General features: G+C 43.7%; 1 protein-coding gene across 1 annotated transcript in view; it reads right to left on the reverse strand.

The window, feature by feature from the left end:
• LOC126188160 (protein tramtrack, alpha isoform) overlaps window positions 1–19508 on the reverse strand; it is a 334993-nt gene that overhangs the window by 77515 nt on the left and 237970 nt on the right. The window contains exon 7 of the mRNA XM_049929674.1: window positions 15294–15517. Within this exon, the coding sequence (XP_049785631.1) occupies window positions 15294–15517 (224 nt within the window). The remainder of the gene's footprint in view (window positions 1–15293; window positions 15518–19508) is intronic.

Raw genomic sequence — 19508 nt, forward strand, 5'->3', positions numbered from 1 at the left:
ATCCGGAGATCTTGCTGGCCAGGGTAGTTGACTTACACCTTCTAGAACACGTTGGGTGGCACGGGATACATGCGGACGTGCATTGTCCTGTTGGAACAGCAAGTTCCCTTGCCGGTCTAGGAATGGTAGAACGATGGGTTCGATGACGGTTTGGATGTACCGTGCACTATTCAGTGTCCCCTCGACGATCACCAGTGGTGTACGGCCAGTGTAGGAGATCGCTCCCCACACCATGATGCCGGGTGTTGGCCCTGTGTGCCTCGGTCGTATGCAGTCCTGATTGTGGTGCTCACCTGCACGGCGCCAAACACGCATATGACCATCATTGGCACCAAGGCAGAAGCGACTCTCATCGCTGAAGACGACACGTCTCCATTCGTCCCTCCATTCACGCCTGTCGCGACACCACTGGAGGCGGGCTGCACGATGTTGGGGCGTGAGCGGAAGACGGCCTAACGGTGTGCGGGACCGTAGCCCAGCTTCATGGAGACGGTTGCGAATGGTCCTCGCCGATACCCCAGGAGCAACAGTGTCCCTAATTTGCTGGGAAGTGGCGGTGCGGTCCCCTACGGCACTGCGTAGGATCCTACGGTCTTGGCGTGCATCCGTGCGTCGCTGCGGTCCGGTCCCAGGTCGACGGGCACGTGCACCTTCCGCCGACCACTGGCGACAACATCGATGTACTGTGGAGACCTCACGCCCCACGTGTGAGCAATTCGGCGGTACGTCCACCCGGCCTCCCGCATGCCCACTATACGCCCTCGCTCAAAGTCCATCAACTGCACATACGGTTCACGTCCACGCTGTCGCGGCATGCTACCAGTGTTAAAGACTGCGATGGAGCTCCGTATGCCACGGCAAACTGGCTGACACTGACGGCGGCGGTGCACAAATGCTGCGCAGCCAGCGCCATTCGACGGCCAACACCGCGGTTCCTGGTGTGTCTGCTGTGCCGTGCGTGTGATCATTGCTTGTACAGCCCTCTCACAGTGTCCGGAGCAAGAATGGTGGGTCTGACACACCGGTGTCAATGTGTTCTTTTTTCCATTTCCAGGAGTGTAGAATTAACAGGGGATACTGAACAATGGAAAATCCAGTATGGAATGTAAAAATGTCATGAAAAGGAAAGTTGCCACTCACCATATAGCAGAGATGTTGAGTCGCAGATAGGCACAACAAAGAGACTGTGACATATAAAGCTTTTGGCCAGCAAGATCTTTGTCACACACACACACACACACACACACACACACAAAACTGCAGTCTCAGGCAACTGAGGCCACATTGCGCAAGCAGCAGCACCAGCGCATGACAGGAGTAGTGACAGGAGGGGGGGGGGGGGGGAGATAGGGTACGAGGAGGTTGGTACGGAGGGGGAGATGGTGTGCAGACAGTGAAGTGCTGCAGGTTAAATGGAGGGCAGCCGAGAGATGGGTAGGGAGAGGGGGTGGGGGGTAGCAGAAAAGGAGAGAAGTAAAAAGACTGGGTGTGATGGTGGAATGAGGGCTGTGTAGTGTTCTGGAATGGGAACAGGGAAGGGGCTGGATGGCTGAGGACAATGACTGGTTGAGGCCAGGAGGGTTACAGGAATGCAGGATATATTGTAGCCAAAGTTCCCACCTGCGCAATTCGGAAAAGCAGGTGTTGGTGGGAAGGATCTATATGGAACAGGTTGTGAAGCAGTCGTTGAAATGAAGAATGTCATGTTTGGCAGTGTGCTCAGCAACAGGGTGGTCCATTTGTTTCTTGGTCACAGTTTGTCAGTGGCCATTCATATGAACAGACAGCTTGTTGGTTGTCACACCCACATAGAATGCAGCACAGTGGTTGCAGATTAGCTTATAGATCACATGACTGGTTTCACAGGTAGCCCCATCTTCAATGGGACAGGTGATGCTTGTGACCGGACTGGAGTGGGAGGTGGTGGGAGGATGTATGGGACAGGTCTTGCATAGGTTTATCACAGGCGTATGAACCATGAGGTACAGGGGGGTGGGAGCAGGGTTTGTGTAAGACGGATGAGTATATTGCGCAGGTTCAGTGGAGAGCGGAATACCAGTGTGGGAGGGGTGGGAAGGATAGTGGGCAGGACATTTCTCATTTCAGGGCACGACGAGAGGTAGTCAAAACCGTGGCAGAGAATGTAATTTAGCTGCTCCATTCCTGGATAGTACTGAGTTATGAGAGGAATACTCCTCTGTGGCCAGACGGTGGGACTTTGGGAGGTGGTGGGAGACTGGAAAGATAAGGCAGCACTAGAGATTTACTTTTGTAGAAGGATGAGAGGATAATTACGACCAGTGAAGGTTTCAGTGAGACCCTCAGTATATTTTGAGAGGAACCACTCATCACTGCAGATGTGATGACCATGGAAGGGACTTCTTGGTATGGAACAGGTGGCAGCTGTCGAAGTGGAGGTATTGCTGGTGATTAGCAGGTTTTATATGATCGGAGGTACTGATGTAGCCATCTTTGAGTTGGAGGTCAACATCTAGGAAGGTGGCTTGTTGGGTTGAGTAGCACCACTTGAAGCAAACTGGGGAGAAGTTGTTGAGGTTCTGGAGGAATGTGAATAGGGTGTCCTCTCCCCCGATCCAGATTCCTAGATGTCATCAATGAATATGAACCAAGTGGGGTACTTATGATTCTGGGTGTTTAGGAAGGATTCCTCTAGATGAACCATGAATACATGGGCATAGGATGGTGCCATGCTGGTACCCATGCCCATACCCCAGATTTGTTTGTAGGAAATGCCTTCAAAGGGGAAGGATTGTGGTTGAGGATATAGTTGGTCATGGTGATTACGAAAGAGGTTATTGGTTTATCATCTGTTGGGCATTGGGAACAGTAGTGTTCAATAGTGGCAAAGTCATGGGCATTAGAGTTGTTAGTGTAAATGGAGGAGGCATCAATAGTGATTAGCAGGGCACCGTGTGGTAAAGGGACAAGAATTGTGGAGAGCCGGTGGAGGAAATTGTTGGTATCTTTTATATAGGATAGGTTCCGGGTAATAGATTGAAGGTGTTGGTCTACGAGAGCAGAGATTCTCCTAGTGGGGGCACACTAAGCGGCCACAATGGGGCATCCTGGGTGGTTGGGTTTATGGACTTTAGAAAGCAGTAGAAGGAAGGAGTGTGTGGAGTGGCAGGGGTGAGCAGAGAAATGGACGCCAAGGAGAGGTTCTTGGATGGGCCTAAGGATTTGAGGAGTGACTGGAGATCCTGCTGGATTTCTGGAACAGGGTCACTGTGGCATGGTTTGTAGGTGGAAGTATCTGAGAGCTGGCAGAGTCCTTCTGCCATGTAAACCTTGCAGTTCAAAAACAGCAGTGGTGAAGCCATAGTCTACAGGTCAGATTATAGCATTGGGATCAGTTTTTAGATGGTGGACTGCATTTCTTTCTGCGGACGTAAGGTTAGTTTGCATGTTGGGGGATTTGGGGAGTGATGGTGAGGAAAGGTTGAAGGATTGGGGCAGAGGGGGTGGATCACGGTTGGATCGAGGAGTGAACTGAGTTAGACAGATTTCAACATTGGTCTGCCCTGTCTTGTTTACCGTGTGGTCCTGATGCTGATTTTGACAGACATGAATTGCTGTGTTTTGCTTAGGACATGAACCAGCAGCACACCCTCGATGAGTTTGCCATTACAGCAGGGACCCATTCCTTCACAGGGTATTGTCTACGGTGAGGTAGAGATTGCCTGAACATTCACCCAAAGACGCGGACTCAGGGTAGTGCACTTAATGTAATGGACAGAATCATTTTGTTAGCAACGGATGATGCAGCAAGTTGGGTGGTTGTGCCTCCTGCACTCTGTACTCATGTATTGCAGTTCCTCCACAATGCATAATGGGGAATGTGCCAAATGAAAGCAAGTGCTGGGTCACGTGTACTGGCCAGGCATAGATGCCACCACTGAATATACAGTCCACTATGGCTACACCTGTGTGCACCTGTGTGCAGCCCAAGCACAGCAATTTCACTCATAGCCTCGTCCTGAGCACCCATGGCAAAGAGTACATGTAGATCTGCTGGCCCTTTCCAGGGAGTGGCGTGGCTGTTGGTCACTGACACCCTTTCTAATTTCCTGTAGGTAGTACAGATGTCTGCAACATCCTCCGGGGCCACGGTCAGGGTCTTACGTACTATCTTTTTTAAAGAAGGAGCCGAGCTACATAGGATTCTGAAAACAGCCCACAATTGTATGGCTTTGGCACTTTGGGATTTTTTTGCCTGGCGTCCAGCATCCAGTTTGGAAGCCAATCATTTTGTCAGGATGTTCAAGTTGCAGGTGAAAAAATCCTAATGGCGATAAACTTGAGTGATGCACTCACCAGCTCCCTGGCCATGTAATAGTCCATACCTGTCAATGGACGTAGCCTGACTGAGATTTTCCACAGGCGTCAACCATGAACCATGTTCCATGTTTCCTGTTTGACCACCTGCATCCGGCGGCATGGGCTCCATGGTCCAAACCTCCCCCCCCCTCCCCTTTATCATCATGATGGTGCTCACACGTGGGTCCACATGTTTGGCTGAAATCCCAAGTGGATCTATGGCATTGTGATTGTCATTAGGGGGCAAAACACGTTCAAGGTGATGGTCCTCCAGGAGCAGCTGGTCCGTCACCACAATCAACTCTGTCCACAGTCTCCCATGCCTCTGTCCCTCCTGCCGGTGCTGCCTGTTCCAAACAATCACAGGACCATGCATGTTCTTGGATGACAACATGTTGGTGCCAGTCCCGTCACACAAGAAGGCCATTTCCCCATAGGACGACCTGAGATGTGCCCCAGAGGTCATTACTTAATCCATGCGGATTGCGCCTCCATTCTGGATGTTGAAGATGTGATGCTCGAGCGACTGGTGGGGATTCTGGTTTCGTGGTCGGCAAAGGTCAGGCCGTTTCTAGCCCTATGTGCTGATTGAAGGGGAGAGGGGTTTTGTACCCAACAGTGATTCAGATACATTGTTCAGCACTGACATGGACATGTCAGAGGTACTAAGGCTGCAAGCAGTGGCTGGGACTTGCCATCGTAAGGCAAGACAGTGCTGACACACGCACGTCATGTGGCTCCACCTGATGATGATAGTTTGCTGCTGAGCTTGTGACCCAGGCTCGCAGCGTGACCATTCCTTGCTGTACCTTGTAGCTGTTGACATCATGCCACTGCACAGCTGAGCTGGCTTAGTTTGTTTCCGATGTCTAGTATATACTGATTCGGAATTGTTATATTGTTACACCGGCTTTGCTATGTCCCAGACTTGTTAGTGCTTCGTTCACTTCCTGAACTTAAGTCTACTGTGGACTTATAGGAACATGTATTCATTTCCCTGTAGCTCAGTGTACTGGCTGGAGCAAGCGATGATAAACAGTTTCTAATCACACCAAGCAGGATAGAAAATATACGATGTACAAGGATGGCTGATACATGAGAAGACAGATACACTACATACCTAAGTTTAAAAAAATTGCCTCATGGCTCGTATGCATGCTAGATGGCAGGACTGTGACTGCACTCTACAAGATGACGGCAATGACAGAGAAGAGTTTTTGTGTGTCAGAATATGAGAAGTGGTAATCACTTATGAGTGTTCAGCTTGCATTTCTACGCAAATATGGAAAACCTGCACCTGGTCACCAGAGCATTTTGCACTGGTTTTGCTAGTTTCACGATATTAGTTGTCATAGTAAAGCGAAAAGCATGGAGCAACCTTGTGTCTCAAAGGAAGTCATGGAGCACACGACACATTGTGAGAATGCAGAGTATTATGTCTATGTGGATTTGGGAAGGGATTCACCAAAGGTGAATGTCTTCTGTGCTGTGTCCCAGACAAAGGTGTATGGTCCCTTTGTCTTCATCAGCTGACGGTGACAGATTCCGTGTATCTGGGTATGTTGCAGTTGTGGTTGTTGCCACAACTGACTACTCAATTTTCATCTTTCAACAGGACAGGGCTCTGCCTCACTGGAGCACAACTGTCTGCACCTTTCTCAACAAAGGACTGCCACATCACTGACAGGGCACACCAGTCTTGTGATGTTCCTCAGTTTGCATATCCCCTGCTCTGTCAACAGATCTCAAGCCATGCAACTTCTTCCTGTGGGATTATGTTACGGACAAGGTATATGTACCCCAAATGCCAATGATGCTGCAAAAAGTGCAGGAACGCATCACTACTGCTGTGACAGACTTTGATGGAAACATGCCAGTGAAGATAATTGGATTACCATCTGAATATATACTGGTTGACCAAGGGCATACACATTAAAAATTTGTAGAATGTACCAGAACTCTGGTAAGCATGTCTATCTTTGCACGAACTATCTGTCTTTGTACTCAATACACCTGTAAATAGACAGAGCTTTGAAACCTGAAGAAAAATTTAGGCTAACCCTGTGTTATACTTATGAATGCTACTTACATTTTTGAACTGTGACTGACTGTTGACAACACACTTCATATAGGATTAAATGTACTGTGTGGCTGTTGTCACCACGCCGAACTGTTTAAAGAGCTGTCTACAAACGGTTCTAGAGCAGACACCACATATTAGCAATACTATACATTTCTGTACAACAAACACTTTCTTTTTCAATGAGGAGTTACTCTAGAACATAATGCCATAAGACTTTAGTGAATGAAAATAGAAAAAGTAAGTTAAATTTTTGACATTTTCATCTCCAAAGTCTGATATTATTCATATGCAGAAGTTGCAGAGCTTAGACATTTAAGATGATCTGTAACATGTGACTTCCAGTTCAGGTTCTTATTAATACAAACACCTAAAAATTTAGAGGTTAGACATTTAAGATGACCTGTAACGGGTGACTTTCAGTCCACATTCTTACCCATATAAACACCTAAGGATTTAGAATATTCTGTTTTTCATTTACTGATTTAACCTCACACATTATTTCTAATGCTATGGTCAGGCCTTATGCAGTACAGAATTACATGTACCATGTTTCATACAAGTACAGTACATTTGCAGAGAATCAGTTATTAATTTACAAAAAAAATTTAGTCATATTTTCAAAAGTTACTCCAATGGGACTAAATATAATATCTACATTGTCAGCAAAGAGGACTATATTTTTCTCCTTGGATGTTTTTGGATCACTTACATAACAAGAACAAGGATGGAGACCCAATATCAACCTCTGTGGTACACCTGTTGTCATTATTCCCCATTTTGGAGTTGCTGTTTCATTGTGTATACACCATAGATTTCTTAAAACAATACTCAGCAACCATTCAGTTATATTGGACAGCATTTGTATTTAATAATGTTAGTGAATTTATGATAAACTGTACAATTCACAACCACCATATTAGAAACAAAAATATTTTCTACATAGATTATTCTTCCTCGTCTAGGGGCCTAAATGTAGCATTATATTCTGCTACAAAAGTCTGTAACAAGCTACAGACTTTTGGCAGGAAACTAAAAATCTCAATATTAAAAAATGAAGTGTACCTCACTTGCCACTCCTCGTGCAATTTACCAGAATATTTGGAGTTATGGATGTAAATTCCAAAAAAACATCAAAGTTTATACAAGAGATGTTCATAAATTAACCTCTAACTGACTATTAAAAGTAAACATATGCTTCTAGCTTCTTTCTACTTGGTGGTTGGAAGAGAAGACTTTGTAAATCACATTGTGTCAGTTGTGTTAAACAGCATGTAAGCACCAAGAGATTGAAAAGTGTCGTGTTACTTCATATCCTGCAAGTTGCGTGGTATGTTCTGTCATTTCCTTCTTGCCAGCAGAGGAATCAAAGCCACTGAGATTCATCACCGATTGTGTTGTTTGTATGGGGATGGGGTAATGAGTGATAGTTTTATGAGGGAACGGTGCAAGAAAATTCAAGGCAAGGTACACAGATGCGCGTGGCACACGTGATTGACAAAGACAGTCGGAAGTTAGTGATGAAGTTGTGCAATATGTAGATGGAATTGTGCATGCAAGATGTAGGTTCACAATTTTCAAATTTTATGACAATGCACCTCAGATTCCATGGGCAACTCTCTTTAACACTGTTTCACAGGGGTTAGGTCGTCATAAGTTTCGCACACGGTGGGTACTAAAATGTCTAACCAATGTACACACAACTGAATGAATGGATTTGGCCTTCACATTCCTTCAATGCCGCCATGAAGAGGGGAATGAATTTCTAAATGGAATCATGACTAGGGATAAGATATGGATGCAACATATGAACCTGAAACTAAGAAACAGTCTACACTGGGGATGCACACTTATTCTCACAACAAGCCATAAGAATTCAAGCAGATGTAGTCAAACTCCAAAATGACAGTTACAGTTACAGTTTTCGGCGAGAGTAATACTTGAGAGACTTATGGCACTCTTATGAAACTCTGAAGGTCCATCCAAAATAAATAGCACAGGATGATTACCAAAATACTCATTCTTCTTCTCGACAACACACAACCCCACACTGTGAACTGAGGGAAAGAAAAACACAGACCTTTTGTCTGGGTGATTTTTCAGTGTCCATTCTATAGACTGGATTTGGTACCAAACAACTTTCATTTCTTCCTCTAGATGAAGGCCTGGCTGGCTTTCAGCCCTTCATGGTCAATGATGAGCTCAATGATGCTGTCAACAACTGATTGAAGCATCAGGTGGCACAATTCTTTGATGAACATATAAAGAAGTTGACGTCACAGAACAACAAACATTTGAGTTTGGGTGGCGACAATGTGGAGAAATAATGCCAACATATAAGTACAAAGTATGTATAAAACTTTATCACTTTTTTATTTTCTAAATAGCCCATAGCCCATTGGAAGTTAATTTATGAATAGCCCTCATTTTAAACAGACCTTGATTTTGTCACCATATAGTCAACTGTGTATAGTTACATAAATGTCTTGTTTGAAGTATTAGATAAAAGCTGTAGCTGAATAGTAAAACAGGAGTAGTAGGTTTTTTTTTTTTCAACACAGCTGTTTTTCTTTTATATATAAAACACCTGGAGTCATATGCACCCAACTCAAAACTATAGAACACAAACACATAGACAAGGGAAACGACTATGTGTCAGCCCCAATGGACAATAGGAGACAGCTAAAAAAGGCACTTGGAAAAAGCGATAAAAAAATAGCATACAAAAATGGTGGTCCAAAACTAAAAATTAAATGGCCTTCGCCATATTGCTTTGGTGGATAAAAAGTAAAACACAATCGACTGCCCATGCGTCATTTGCTAACATGGCTGATAAGTCAGTAAATCAGACGGCAAACCCAAACTGGAACGTTAATTGGTAAAAAAAGGGCACTCCAGTAGGAGGAGAGAGTCACAGTGGCAGGACAGTGGTAATTCAGCAGCTTCAGCATACAGACTCTCAACTGGTTTGGTGCAAAAGGCGCCCATGGCCAAACGGATGGCATGATGATAGTGTTGAGACAGCGTAAAAGAGATGGGCATGCAGATGCATAAACAAAGCACCCATAGTCAAATTTCGAACAGACGAGGGACCAGTACAACAGGAGGAGGGTGGTTCGATCGGCACCTCCAAGAAGTACCATTGAGGACATGTAGGACATTGACGGACTGTATACAGCGGGTTGCCAGGTAAGAGAAATGGGAGGACAAAGGGAGTTTCCTATCGAGCATGAGCCCCAGGAATTTCGTAGTGCCAATGAAAGGAAGGGCAACAGGCCCAAGATGTAGAGATGGTGGGAGGAACCATTTGCGCTGCCAGAAATTCATACAGACGGATTTGTTAGTGGAAAAGCGAAAGCCGGTGGCAATGCTCCAGGAGTAAAGACACTCAAGACAGTGCTGAAGACACTGCTCAGTGAGACAGGTCCATGGAGAACTGCAATAGATGGCAAAATCATTGACAAAAAGGGAGCCGGAGATATCCGGTGGGCGACAGGCCATTACAGGGTTAATGGTGATAGCAAAGAGGATGATGCTCAGGACAGAACCCTGAGGCACACCATTTTCCTGAATAAAGGTGTCTGACAAGGCAGAACCCACATGCACCTTGAAAACTCGGTCTTATAAAAATGCCCGAGGAAAGCAGGGCAGGTGCCCACTGAAGTCCCACATGTAAAGAGTACGGAGGATACCAGTTCTCCAGCAGGTGTCATAGGCCTTCTCAAAATTGAAAAACACGGTCACAGTCTGGAATTTCTGCAGAAAACCATTCATGACATGGGTGGACAAGGTAAAGAGATGGTCAACTGCAGAACTCCACACTCGAAATCCAACAAACTGTGCATTCGTGAGTAAATGGCAAGACTCGAGCCACCACACCAGCCGGGCATGAATCATATGTTCCATCACCTTGCAAATGCAGCTGGTAAGAGGGATGGGGGGAGGGGGGGGGGGAGGGGGTAGCTGGAAGAAAGGTTTCTGTCCTTACTGGGCTTAGGTATGGGTATGACAATGGTTTCATGCCATCATCCAGGAAATTTGCCCTCATCCCAGATGCGGTTGTAGGTGTTAAGCAGAAAGTGCTTGCTCGCAAGAGAGAGGTGCTGCAACATCTGAATGTGGATGGAGTCTGGCCCTGGGGCGGAGGACCAGGATGAACTGAGAGCAAGATCTAACTCCCTCATAGTGAAGGCAGCATTGTAGCACTCACAATTTGGAGAAGAGAAGGGTATCGCTGAAGCCTCCTCTACTTGTTTCCGATGGATGAAGGCAGGGTGATATTGGGAAGAGCTCGAAACTTCCGCAAAATGGCGGCCCAAGGTGCTGGAGATAGCAAAAGGATCCACAAGACATCAGCACCTACTGTCAGACCGGAAATGGGGGAATGGATCTTGGTTCCAGAGAGCCATCAGAGGTTGGCCCACAGAAGGTGTGGAACTGTTAAAAGAACTAGTGAATGAAATCTAACTAGCGTTTTTGCTGTCCCGAAGAACTCGATGACACTTTACACGCATCTGTTTATAATGAATGCAGTTATCCAGCATAGGGTGGCAGTTAAAAATGCGGAGAGCACGTCTCTGTGCACGAACTGCATCACAGAATGCCTCATTCCACCAAGGGACTGGGACACGGCGTGGTAAAGAGGAAGTGGGAGGAATGGACCGTTCTGAAACAGTAAGAATAATATTGGTGAGTTAGTCTACCTGGTCATCACAGCTAGGGAAATCTTGTTCTGCAAAGGTCACTAGGAAGGAGTACAGCTACCAGTCAGCCTTAGTAAGCTTCCATTTGGGCGTGAAGGTAGATGGGGTAGGAGTCAGCAGATGGAGAGCACACGGGAAATGGTCACTCAAGTAGGCATCAGAAAGAACGGACTACGCAAGATGATGGGCAAGCTGGGCAGTACAAAAGGATAGGTCCAAATGGGAATAGGTGTGTGAGGTGTCAGAAAGGAAAGTGGGTGCTTCAGTGTTAAGGCAGAAGAGGTTCAGTTGGTTAAGAAGGTTAGCCAAGAGGGCACCTCTCTGGCAGGTCCTGGGAGAACCCCAAAGGGGATTGTGCGCATTAAAGTCACCGAGTAGCAAAAAGGGGGGAGGTAGCTGCCCAATAAGCTGAAAGAAGTCTGCCCTGGTGACATCGAAGGACAGAGGTACATAAACGATACAGAGGGAGAAAGTCAGGTGGGGAAGGAGAAGCTGAACGGTAACAGCTTGAAGATGGGTAGTTAAGGAGATGGGTTGACTACGAAGGTCATCCCGTATGAGCAGCATGACGCCTCTATGAGAAGGGATGCTGCCCTCAAGTGGAAAGTCAAAATGAATCGGTAAGTAATGTGGAAGCTCAAAGTGGTCTTGAGGGCGCAATTTCGTTTCCTGAAGGGAGAGTACAAGAGGATGTGCAATGCTAGGAGCAGCCGTAAATCCTCTTTGTGGGACCGAAGCCCACAAATGTTCCATTGGAGGACAGTCATGAGGAGGAAGAGACATAGGGGTGTCAACTCGGTGGCCACCGAGGGACAGCCAGTGTAGAGTCGCTACTACAGGCACAGAAACAGGAGGTTCCTGCTCCACGGGGTCCACAGAAGCATTGGTGTGCTTGTGCCTTTGGTCTGTGGAGTCCAACACTGAAAAACGGTTGGTGGTGCACACCAGCGAGACAGAAGTCGGCTGGGCTAAGTGGCCACATAGGGACAGTCAAGCAGGATCTTCGAGTCGGTGAAGGAGAAGACCCTTTGTCTTTAGCAAACTTCTTTGAGCCCTTCTGGTTAGAAAAATACTTGGGTGTTGTTTGGCTGGAGGGACAGAGGAAGTCTTCTTGGGAGTACTCCTTCTGTCCTTTCCTGTCTGCTGGTTGTGTAGTGGGTAGCTCCACCCCTTTAGGTGAGAGTTTAACAGTTTGTTGCTCAGCGGCACGGGGGGGACAGCGATGCTACCTTGACACTGGGCGACTTCACAACCTCGGAGCCAAACTTGAGATCGCATGTCTGAGTGGCTAAGTCCTTCATGGAGCGAGGGGTAACAAGAACAGAACTATAGGTGCCAGATGGGAGAAAACAGGGTTTGCGACTAGCCAGTAACTTGCGAGCTACTACGTAAGGCACTTTTTCCTTTTCCTAAAACTCTTGAACAGCCCGCTCATCTAGATACACGGGACAATCCCAGGAGGAGATGGCATGGCCACCACTGCAGTTGATACAGCAAGGAGAAGGAGGCGGACATTCGCCCTCATGTGCACCCCTGCCACAGGTTACGCTTTTGGCTGAGTGTCAACAAGATGTTCGAGTGTGGTTGAAATGATGATACTGGTAGCAGCGCATTGGACCCAGAATGTACGCTCAGACTGTGATGAACAATGATACCCTGGTCAGAGAAGTAAGAGTGTATTTCAGCCTTGGTTAGACCATCAAGCAGCCTGGTGTAAATTACATTACAGGAAGAATTCTAAGTTCTATGTGCCTCGACATGAACAGGGTAGCCATGGAGAAGCGAGGCAGCAAGCAGTTGTGCTTGAGAATCAGAAGCCGTCTCCAAAAGCAAAGTGCCATTCCGTAAATGAGAGCAGGATTTCACATGGCCAGCAATGGCATCAACACCTTTCTGAATTATAAATGGATTGACCATGGCGAAGGACTGACCGTCTTCAGTACATGATACGACAAGGAACTTCAGTGCAGCAGGAAGGGTCTTCGAATCATTAGCCTCATTACGTTTACATTTTGTCAATGTCGATGGAGAGGATGATTGACTCATCGTGAAGAAATCCTAACGATTGCCAGCATCTCTGATGGCACGCTCCTTCGAACTGGGGGCCCCCTTCAAAAGGGGGCGCACCCGCCTTAGGTGATTGTTCACACCTCAAGTCACACCTCCCAAACACCTGATGTAGGGACCAATTGGCAATTTGGGAAGGTTACAGCTCAGGCAATCACCCCTCCCTGGGCCTGGCCTGTACCAAGGGGTATGGGCAAACCCTATCTGTCGAACCGGGGCTGCGAATTACACATTACACATTCACCTTTTAAGCGTCAGACATGTGGGCCGGTCTTCAGGAGTGCACAGGGAGGAAGAAGAAAAAAATAAGATCCTGAAAACGCCGAAGTGGAGGAACGAGAGGAGAAGGGAAACAAAGAAAGGAAAAGGGAGCCAAATAGAATGTTGAGACTGTTCGCAGGTCAGCGAAAGAATGCAGAACATTCCCAATAATACCTCAGACATGTTCACCAAGGGAGGGGAAAAAGAATAGCAAGAGGATAGACATTAGCACAGAAGGGGGTAAGTGCTGCAAACGCTGGGGCTCCATGGTAGCCAAGTACGAATCAGCCAAAGAGTGGTGAGCCCCCTGGTGGGGCTCTTAATATATGTAAGCATACATAAACTTAAATATTTTTAGATGTCTTGATCGGGCTGTTTCGTCTCAAAGTGCTTGTATGCAGATTGCAGCTAAACATACAAAATGTAATTTGGAATTAATTCCCTAATTATCAGTATTAGTACATTATCAATAGAATCTGTTGTTAGTATACCTCAGAGAAAAAGCCTGCTTTCAGTTCTACTTGATCTTCAATTTATAGATTAAATGTTTTAGTAAACCAAATGGATATGCAAATAGAAGCACAAGATGTATCAATATGCATAACACCACACTATCATTGAGGGTGGCATGGCAGGCAAGCTGCTGATATCAAAGGGCAGTCAAGTGGAATTTTGTAGTAAGTCCATCCGGCCAATGGATCGCTGTGCTTTTCATTCCTGCTACTCTCCAACTCTGCCTCTACAAAGTGAACTACAACTGCTGCTCCTGTTTATCTGGTCTGGATTGGACTTGTGTCTGCTGCGTTTTCTGATTTATTGTGTGAGAAGCATAATGGGTCTCCTATCTGTATTCAGAAAGCTGGTACAACATTGCCATAAAGGGCTTCGATTTGACGAGCATATGGTTTCCATCGCTGCAATATTTCTTTGGAATTGTGTTTAATACAATAATTGCAATATGCGTGCACAACGAATTATTCGTGTTTGGATTTGTATTAATTCCAATCAAGAACTATTACCATTTTGTTTTTGTGGAATAATGGAAAATTTAATCTGTTGTTATATAGTAATAATTTAGTGTTCAATGAATGTTTGCTAGCTCTAGAGTAAAGGGTTACAATACATGCCTTCTTTATTTCTTGATATTTAAGTTACAGAAGAACATAAAACACTAAAATTGATGAATAACAATAAGGAAAATTTGAATTTGCAATGTGTACCAAGACGCAATAGCTGACTGCTTGCAATCCATTTTAATGCCAGTCCAGCAGTAAGACTTTGAATTAATGATGAATGATGAACAAGACAAAAAAAAAGTTCAAAAATAAAATGGTTGTCTTCTGGAGAAAGACTTCCTTCTAAAATTCATGGTCTAAAATGGTTCATAATTTTAAAGTCTTCTCTTTTATATTTGTATTTCACATTCATCTTTAATAAACTAATCCTTAAACATTATCCCAACCAAAAGGTTTAGCACTGCTGTCTACTATGTGCCACTGCAACTTATCTTTTATCTTTGGAGTCCAAAAGATTTCAGGATTTTTTAAAATGAGGCTATATGTTGCTTCACACTTAATATTTAATATGTGTGTGTTCTGACAGTAAAAATATGTGATACATTACTCCAATAATGTCCGTTGAAAGACCACCATGGACATTACAGCAACATGAATGGTGGTAAATTTGCAACTTAACTAATTCATCTACTTGCTGCTTGCCTTAATCTCTTCCCGATATTTTTTTTAAACTTTTCTCTGAGCTGCTGGATGTATGCATACAGTAAAGTGAGATACGTAAAAATTAGAACTTGACATAAGACATAAACATTGCGGCTGTAGACTGACCGCAAGAAGCAGCTGCTGTGGCGGTGAGGGCTGAGGCTGAACAGTGGTGGTTGGTGTCACAACTGTGGTTTGCATCTCTGTTACTTGGGGTGAAGGGCTGGGCACGGTTGGTGATAAAGCTGCAGGAGCAGTAAGCTCAACTTCCTCTTGACCTGCATCACCCTCTTTCTTGACACGCGGCTGTCGCACCAGCCACCTATTACGTTTTGCTGATGGTGGTTTTCCTGAAAAGGTGATGCCCACTTAGTGTAATGATCAGACACATTCATTATTTTATCTATTTAGATATTTCTAGTGAACAATTTTTGTTGCTTTGTCCACACCTACATACAATATACACATTTACCTGGTAGACGAAAAATTAGGATATTGCTATTGAACTTTATTTGTGTTGTTAATAGATATTTCCAAAACTTGTAAAAAATAGATTACATGGTAATATAGTAATAAGATATGTCATCTTCTGTACTTCTAGTACTGAAAAGGCACCTACTGTTTCATAAACCCATGACAGGTTATATGATTCTAATAATTTTCTGCAGTAATGTGAACAGTCACTGAAATATTAATACACACAAAACTTCAAACACACAAAAGATCATACACAATCCATGGATAAAAAACTAAGCTCACTAGAAGGAAAGGACATCAAGGCATGACTCTTGAAATAGACGAGCCTGAGAGTACCTTTTCTGTCTTTTGGAATGCACAGAAAAATTAACTGAGAAAAAGATTATAGGACAGTGGATACGAATAAACTTATACTTCCAGATTAAGGCACAAATCAATGTACAAGGGTAGATTTTGATGGGCTCCTCATTCAGTCACAGAATACTAGCTTCTAGATGACTGGTAAAGTCTGAGTGTAAAACGAGATATATTATACAACAATAACTTAATCACACTATGTGGGAGCTCATGAGATGTATAAATGTTAGAAAAAACATCTATGAACTTACAAATTGCACCAATAGAAATCAAATGAATACAAGAAAACAAGCGAAATATAATACAGATAAGTCACTGGTGCAAATGAAAAATGAATAACAGGAAGTTTGAACAAAGATCATGAGATACTGAGTCACAGGTAGGCACGACAAAAAGACTGTCAAACAAGTCAGCTTTACACACACACACACACACACACACACACACACACACACACACACGATCACAGCCTCTGGCTGCGGAGGTCAGACTCTTGAGTCGTGTGAGCAAGTTGCATTTGTGTGTGTGTGTGTGTGTGTGTGTGTGTGTGTGTGTGTGTGTTTTGTTTAATTCTGATGAAGGCCTGTTTGGCCAAAAGCTCACTTGTTTCAAAGTCTTTTTGTTGTACCTATCTGAGACTCAGCATCTCCGCTATATGGTTAGTAGCAAGTATCCTTTTCATAATATTGTCTTTATTCCATCCTGGATTTTCCATTATATGAACAGAAGTGTATTACAGAAAATATATATCGATACTTAAAAATGCAGATCTTTACCAAAAGGACAAAGGACAAAGAACACTTTTAGCACACCAAAACAATAAAGCAATCTTCACTCCTAAGGACACTGGATGATTAAATTATATTACACACTGAATTGCAAATTTTTAAATATAATCACTGGAACATTAAAATGTATCTATTTCCCAAAAAAAAAACAGCCTTCTGAAGAAACATTGTAAAATTATCTGAAACATAGTAAGAAATGAGACAGGAAAAGACAGTAAGTAAAATAAGAAAATTTCCTTAAATACAAATAACAAAGTGATCACATACTGCAAACACTTTATTAACATATTGATGCATTTTGTGTGCCAAATGAAAATATAGTATTAGCAAAACAAAAATAATATTAAGTGAGATAACTTCTTATTTTATGAGCAATTCTTTTTCATTACATTCATGATAGCTTAGACTCAGCCATATTTGCTGTACTCTAAAGCCCTTGGGTGATTATTTTATAGTAATTCCTCTTTCATAAGCCAAAGTGAGAAATGGTTATTGAAAGACAATGGGAAAGTTGTTCATGAAAGAAAGAAAAAGAAGACAACTGGACTACATGATAGAATACAGTTGGAATATAAAGTGACTGACATTTGTTTTGTTATGGTAGATATATTTCAAATATTGCTGAGAAAGAAATGGAATTCAAAGACATACAATCAATCACACATTATTCTCCCAAAAAAATTGAGATTCAGAAATCTGCAGCAGTGGTAAATATATAGCCAGCATCTAAATAATTTTGACTACTTTGCACTTCTGTTAATATACATTCAAACAAGTACTAACACTTGTAAAATCTACATTATCTTCACATGTATGAAGCTATTAACACATCTTCAACTCTCTGACAGGTTAGGACTGTTTCAATTCTGTCAGTGCTTCTTGAGTACTTTCTGAATTTCACTCAAAATTTCTGGACTAGCACTCTAAGTTCAAGGTAGGTCGTATGTTATACCTGGTTAGCTCCAATAGTAATAGAATTCCCCTAAAAAGGCAATGATTTAGGTTTATGTATCAGGCTGGCACACAGTTTTAACCTGACATGTTCAATAACAGTGCACTCTCCACTATGAGCGAATAACATTTTTTGGAACCAGTTCAGGCGCTGCAACTAAACCCTTTCACTGCTAAATCCTCCTTTCCAGGACTGCTTGTCCAGCAAGGTGAGCATGGGAAGCTCAGTAGAATTTGGGATGTGTGAGAGGTATTGAGAGAAGTGTGGAAGTGGATCATGGATTGAGCCTGGACAGATCAGTCAATGACAGTATTTCTTGCAAAAGACAAAGCTCTTGATTTATGTCCTGGTGGCTATTATTGTGGTCTTCAGTCTGAAGACAGGGTTGATGCAGCTCTCTGTGGTACTCTGCGAAAGACTACAGCAACCTACATCCATTGGAACCTGCTTACTGTATTCATCTCTTGGTCCCCCTCTGCAATTTTTGCTCCTCCTACTTTCTTCCAATACTAAACTGGTGATAACTTGCTCCTCTAGACCCAACTGCTTATCACCCACATTTCACTTCTATTCATGGCTACATTCCAGACAAATACATCCGGCAAGGACTTCCTAGCACTAAAATTGATCCTAGATTTCAACAAATCTCTCTTCTTCAGAAACACTTTTCTTACCATTGCCATTTTACACTTTATATCCTCTCTGCTTGGGCAATAATCAATTATTTTACTGCCTAAATGGCAAAACTCATCTACTACTTTTAGTTTCTCATTTCCTAATCTAATTCCCTCACCATCAATTGATTTATTTTGACTACATTACATTACCCTCATTTTGCTTTTGCCGATGTTCATCTTATATCCTCCTTTCAGGACACTACCCATTACATTCAGTAGCTAATCCAAGTCTTTGCTAATCTCAAGGTTTTTATTTCTTCTCCCTCACCTTTAATTTCTTCTTCAATTTTTGTTTCCTTTACTGCTTGCTCAATGTACAGTCTGAATAACACTACGGACAGGCTACAAGCCAGTCTCACTCCCTTCTAAACCATTGCTTCCCTTTCATGTCCTTCGACTCTCATAACTGTAGTGTAATTTTTGTACAGGTTAGAACCTTTCGATCCCTGTATTTTACCCCTGCTCCATTCATAATTTCAGAGAGTGTATTCCAGCCATTGTTGTCAAAAGCATTCTCTATGTCTACAAGTGCTATAAATGTAGATTTGCCTTTCTTTAACCTGAGTTGTAGGGTCAGTATTGCCTTGCATGTTCCTACATTTTTCCAGACTCCCATTCTTCCGTAAATAATTCTTGTCAGTATTCTGCAATCATGACTTATTGAACTGATAGTTAAGTAATATTCACACCTGGTGGCACCTACTTTCTTTGAAATGGAAATCATTACATTTTTCTTGAAGTCAGAAGGTACTTCCTGTCTCCTACATCTTGCATGCCAGGTGAAACTGTTTTGTTGCATCTGGCTCTCCCAAGGATATCAGTAATCCTAAGGGAGTGTCATCCACTCCAGGGATCTCATTTCGACTTTGGTCTTTCAGTGTTCTGTCAAGTTTCTCTCGGAGCATCACATCTTTCATCTCATCTACTTCCTCTTCCCTTTCTATAATATCGCCTTCAATTTCATTTTACTTTTATGGCCCCTCTATATATCCCTTCCATCTTTCAGCTTTCCCTTCTTTGCTTAGGACTGGTTTTCCCTCTGAGCTCTTGATATTTGTACAGCTGCTTCTCTCTACTCCAATGACTTCTT

Source organism: Schistocerca cancellata, chromosome 5, assembly GCF_023864275.1.
Source record: "Schistocerca cancellata isolate TAMUIC-IGC-003103 chromosome 5, iqSchCanc2.1, whole genome shotgun sequence".
Lineage (NCBI taxonomy): Eukaryota > Metazoa > Arthropoda > Insecta > Orthoptera > Acrididae > Schistocerca > Schistocerca cancellata.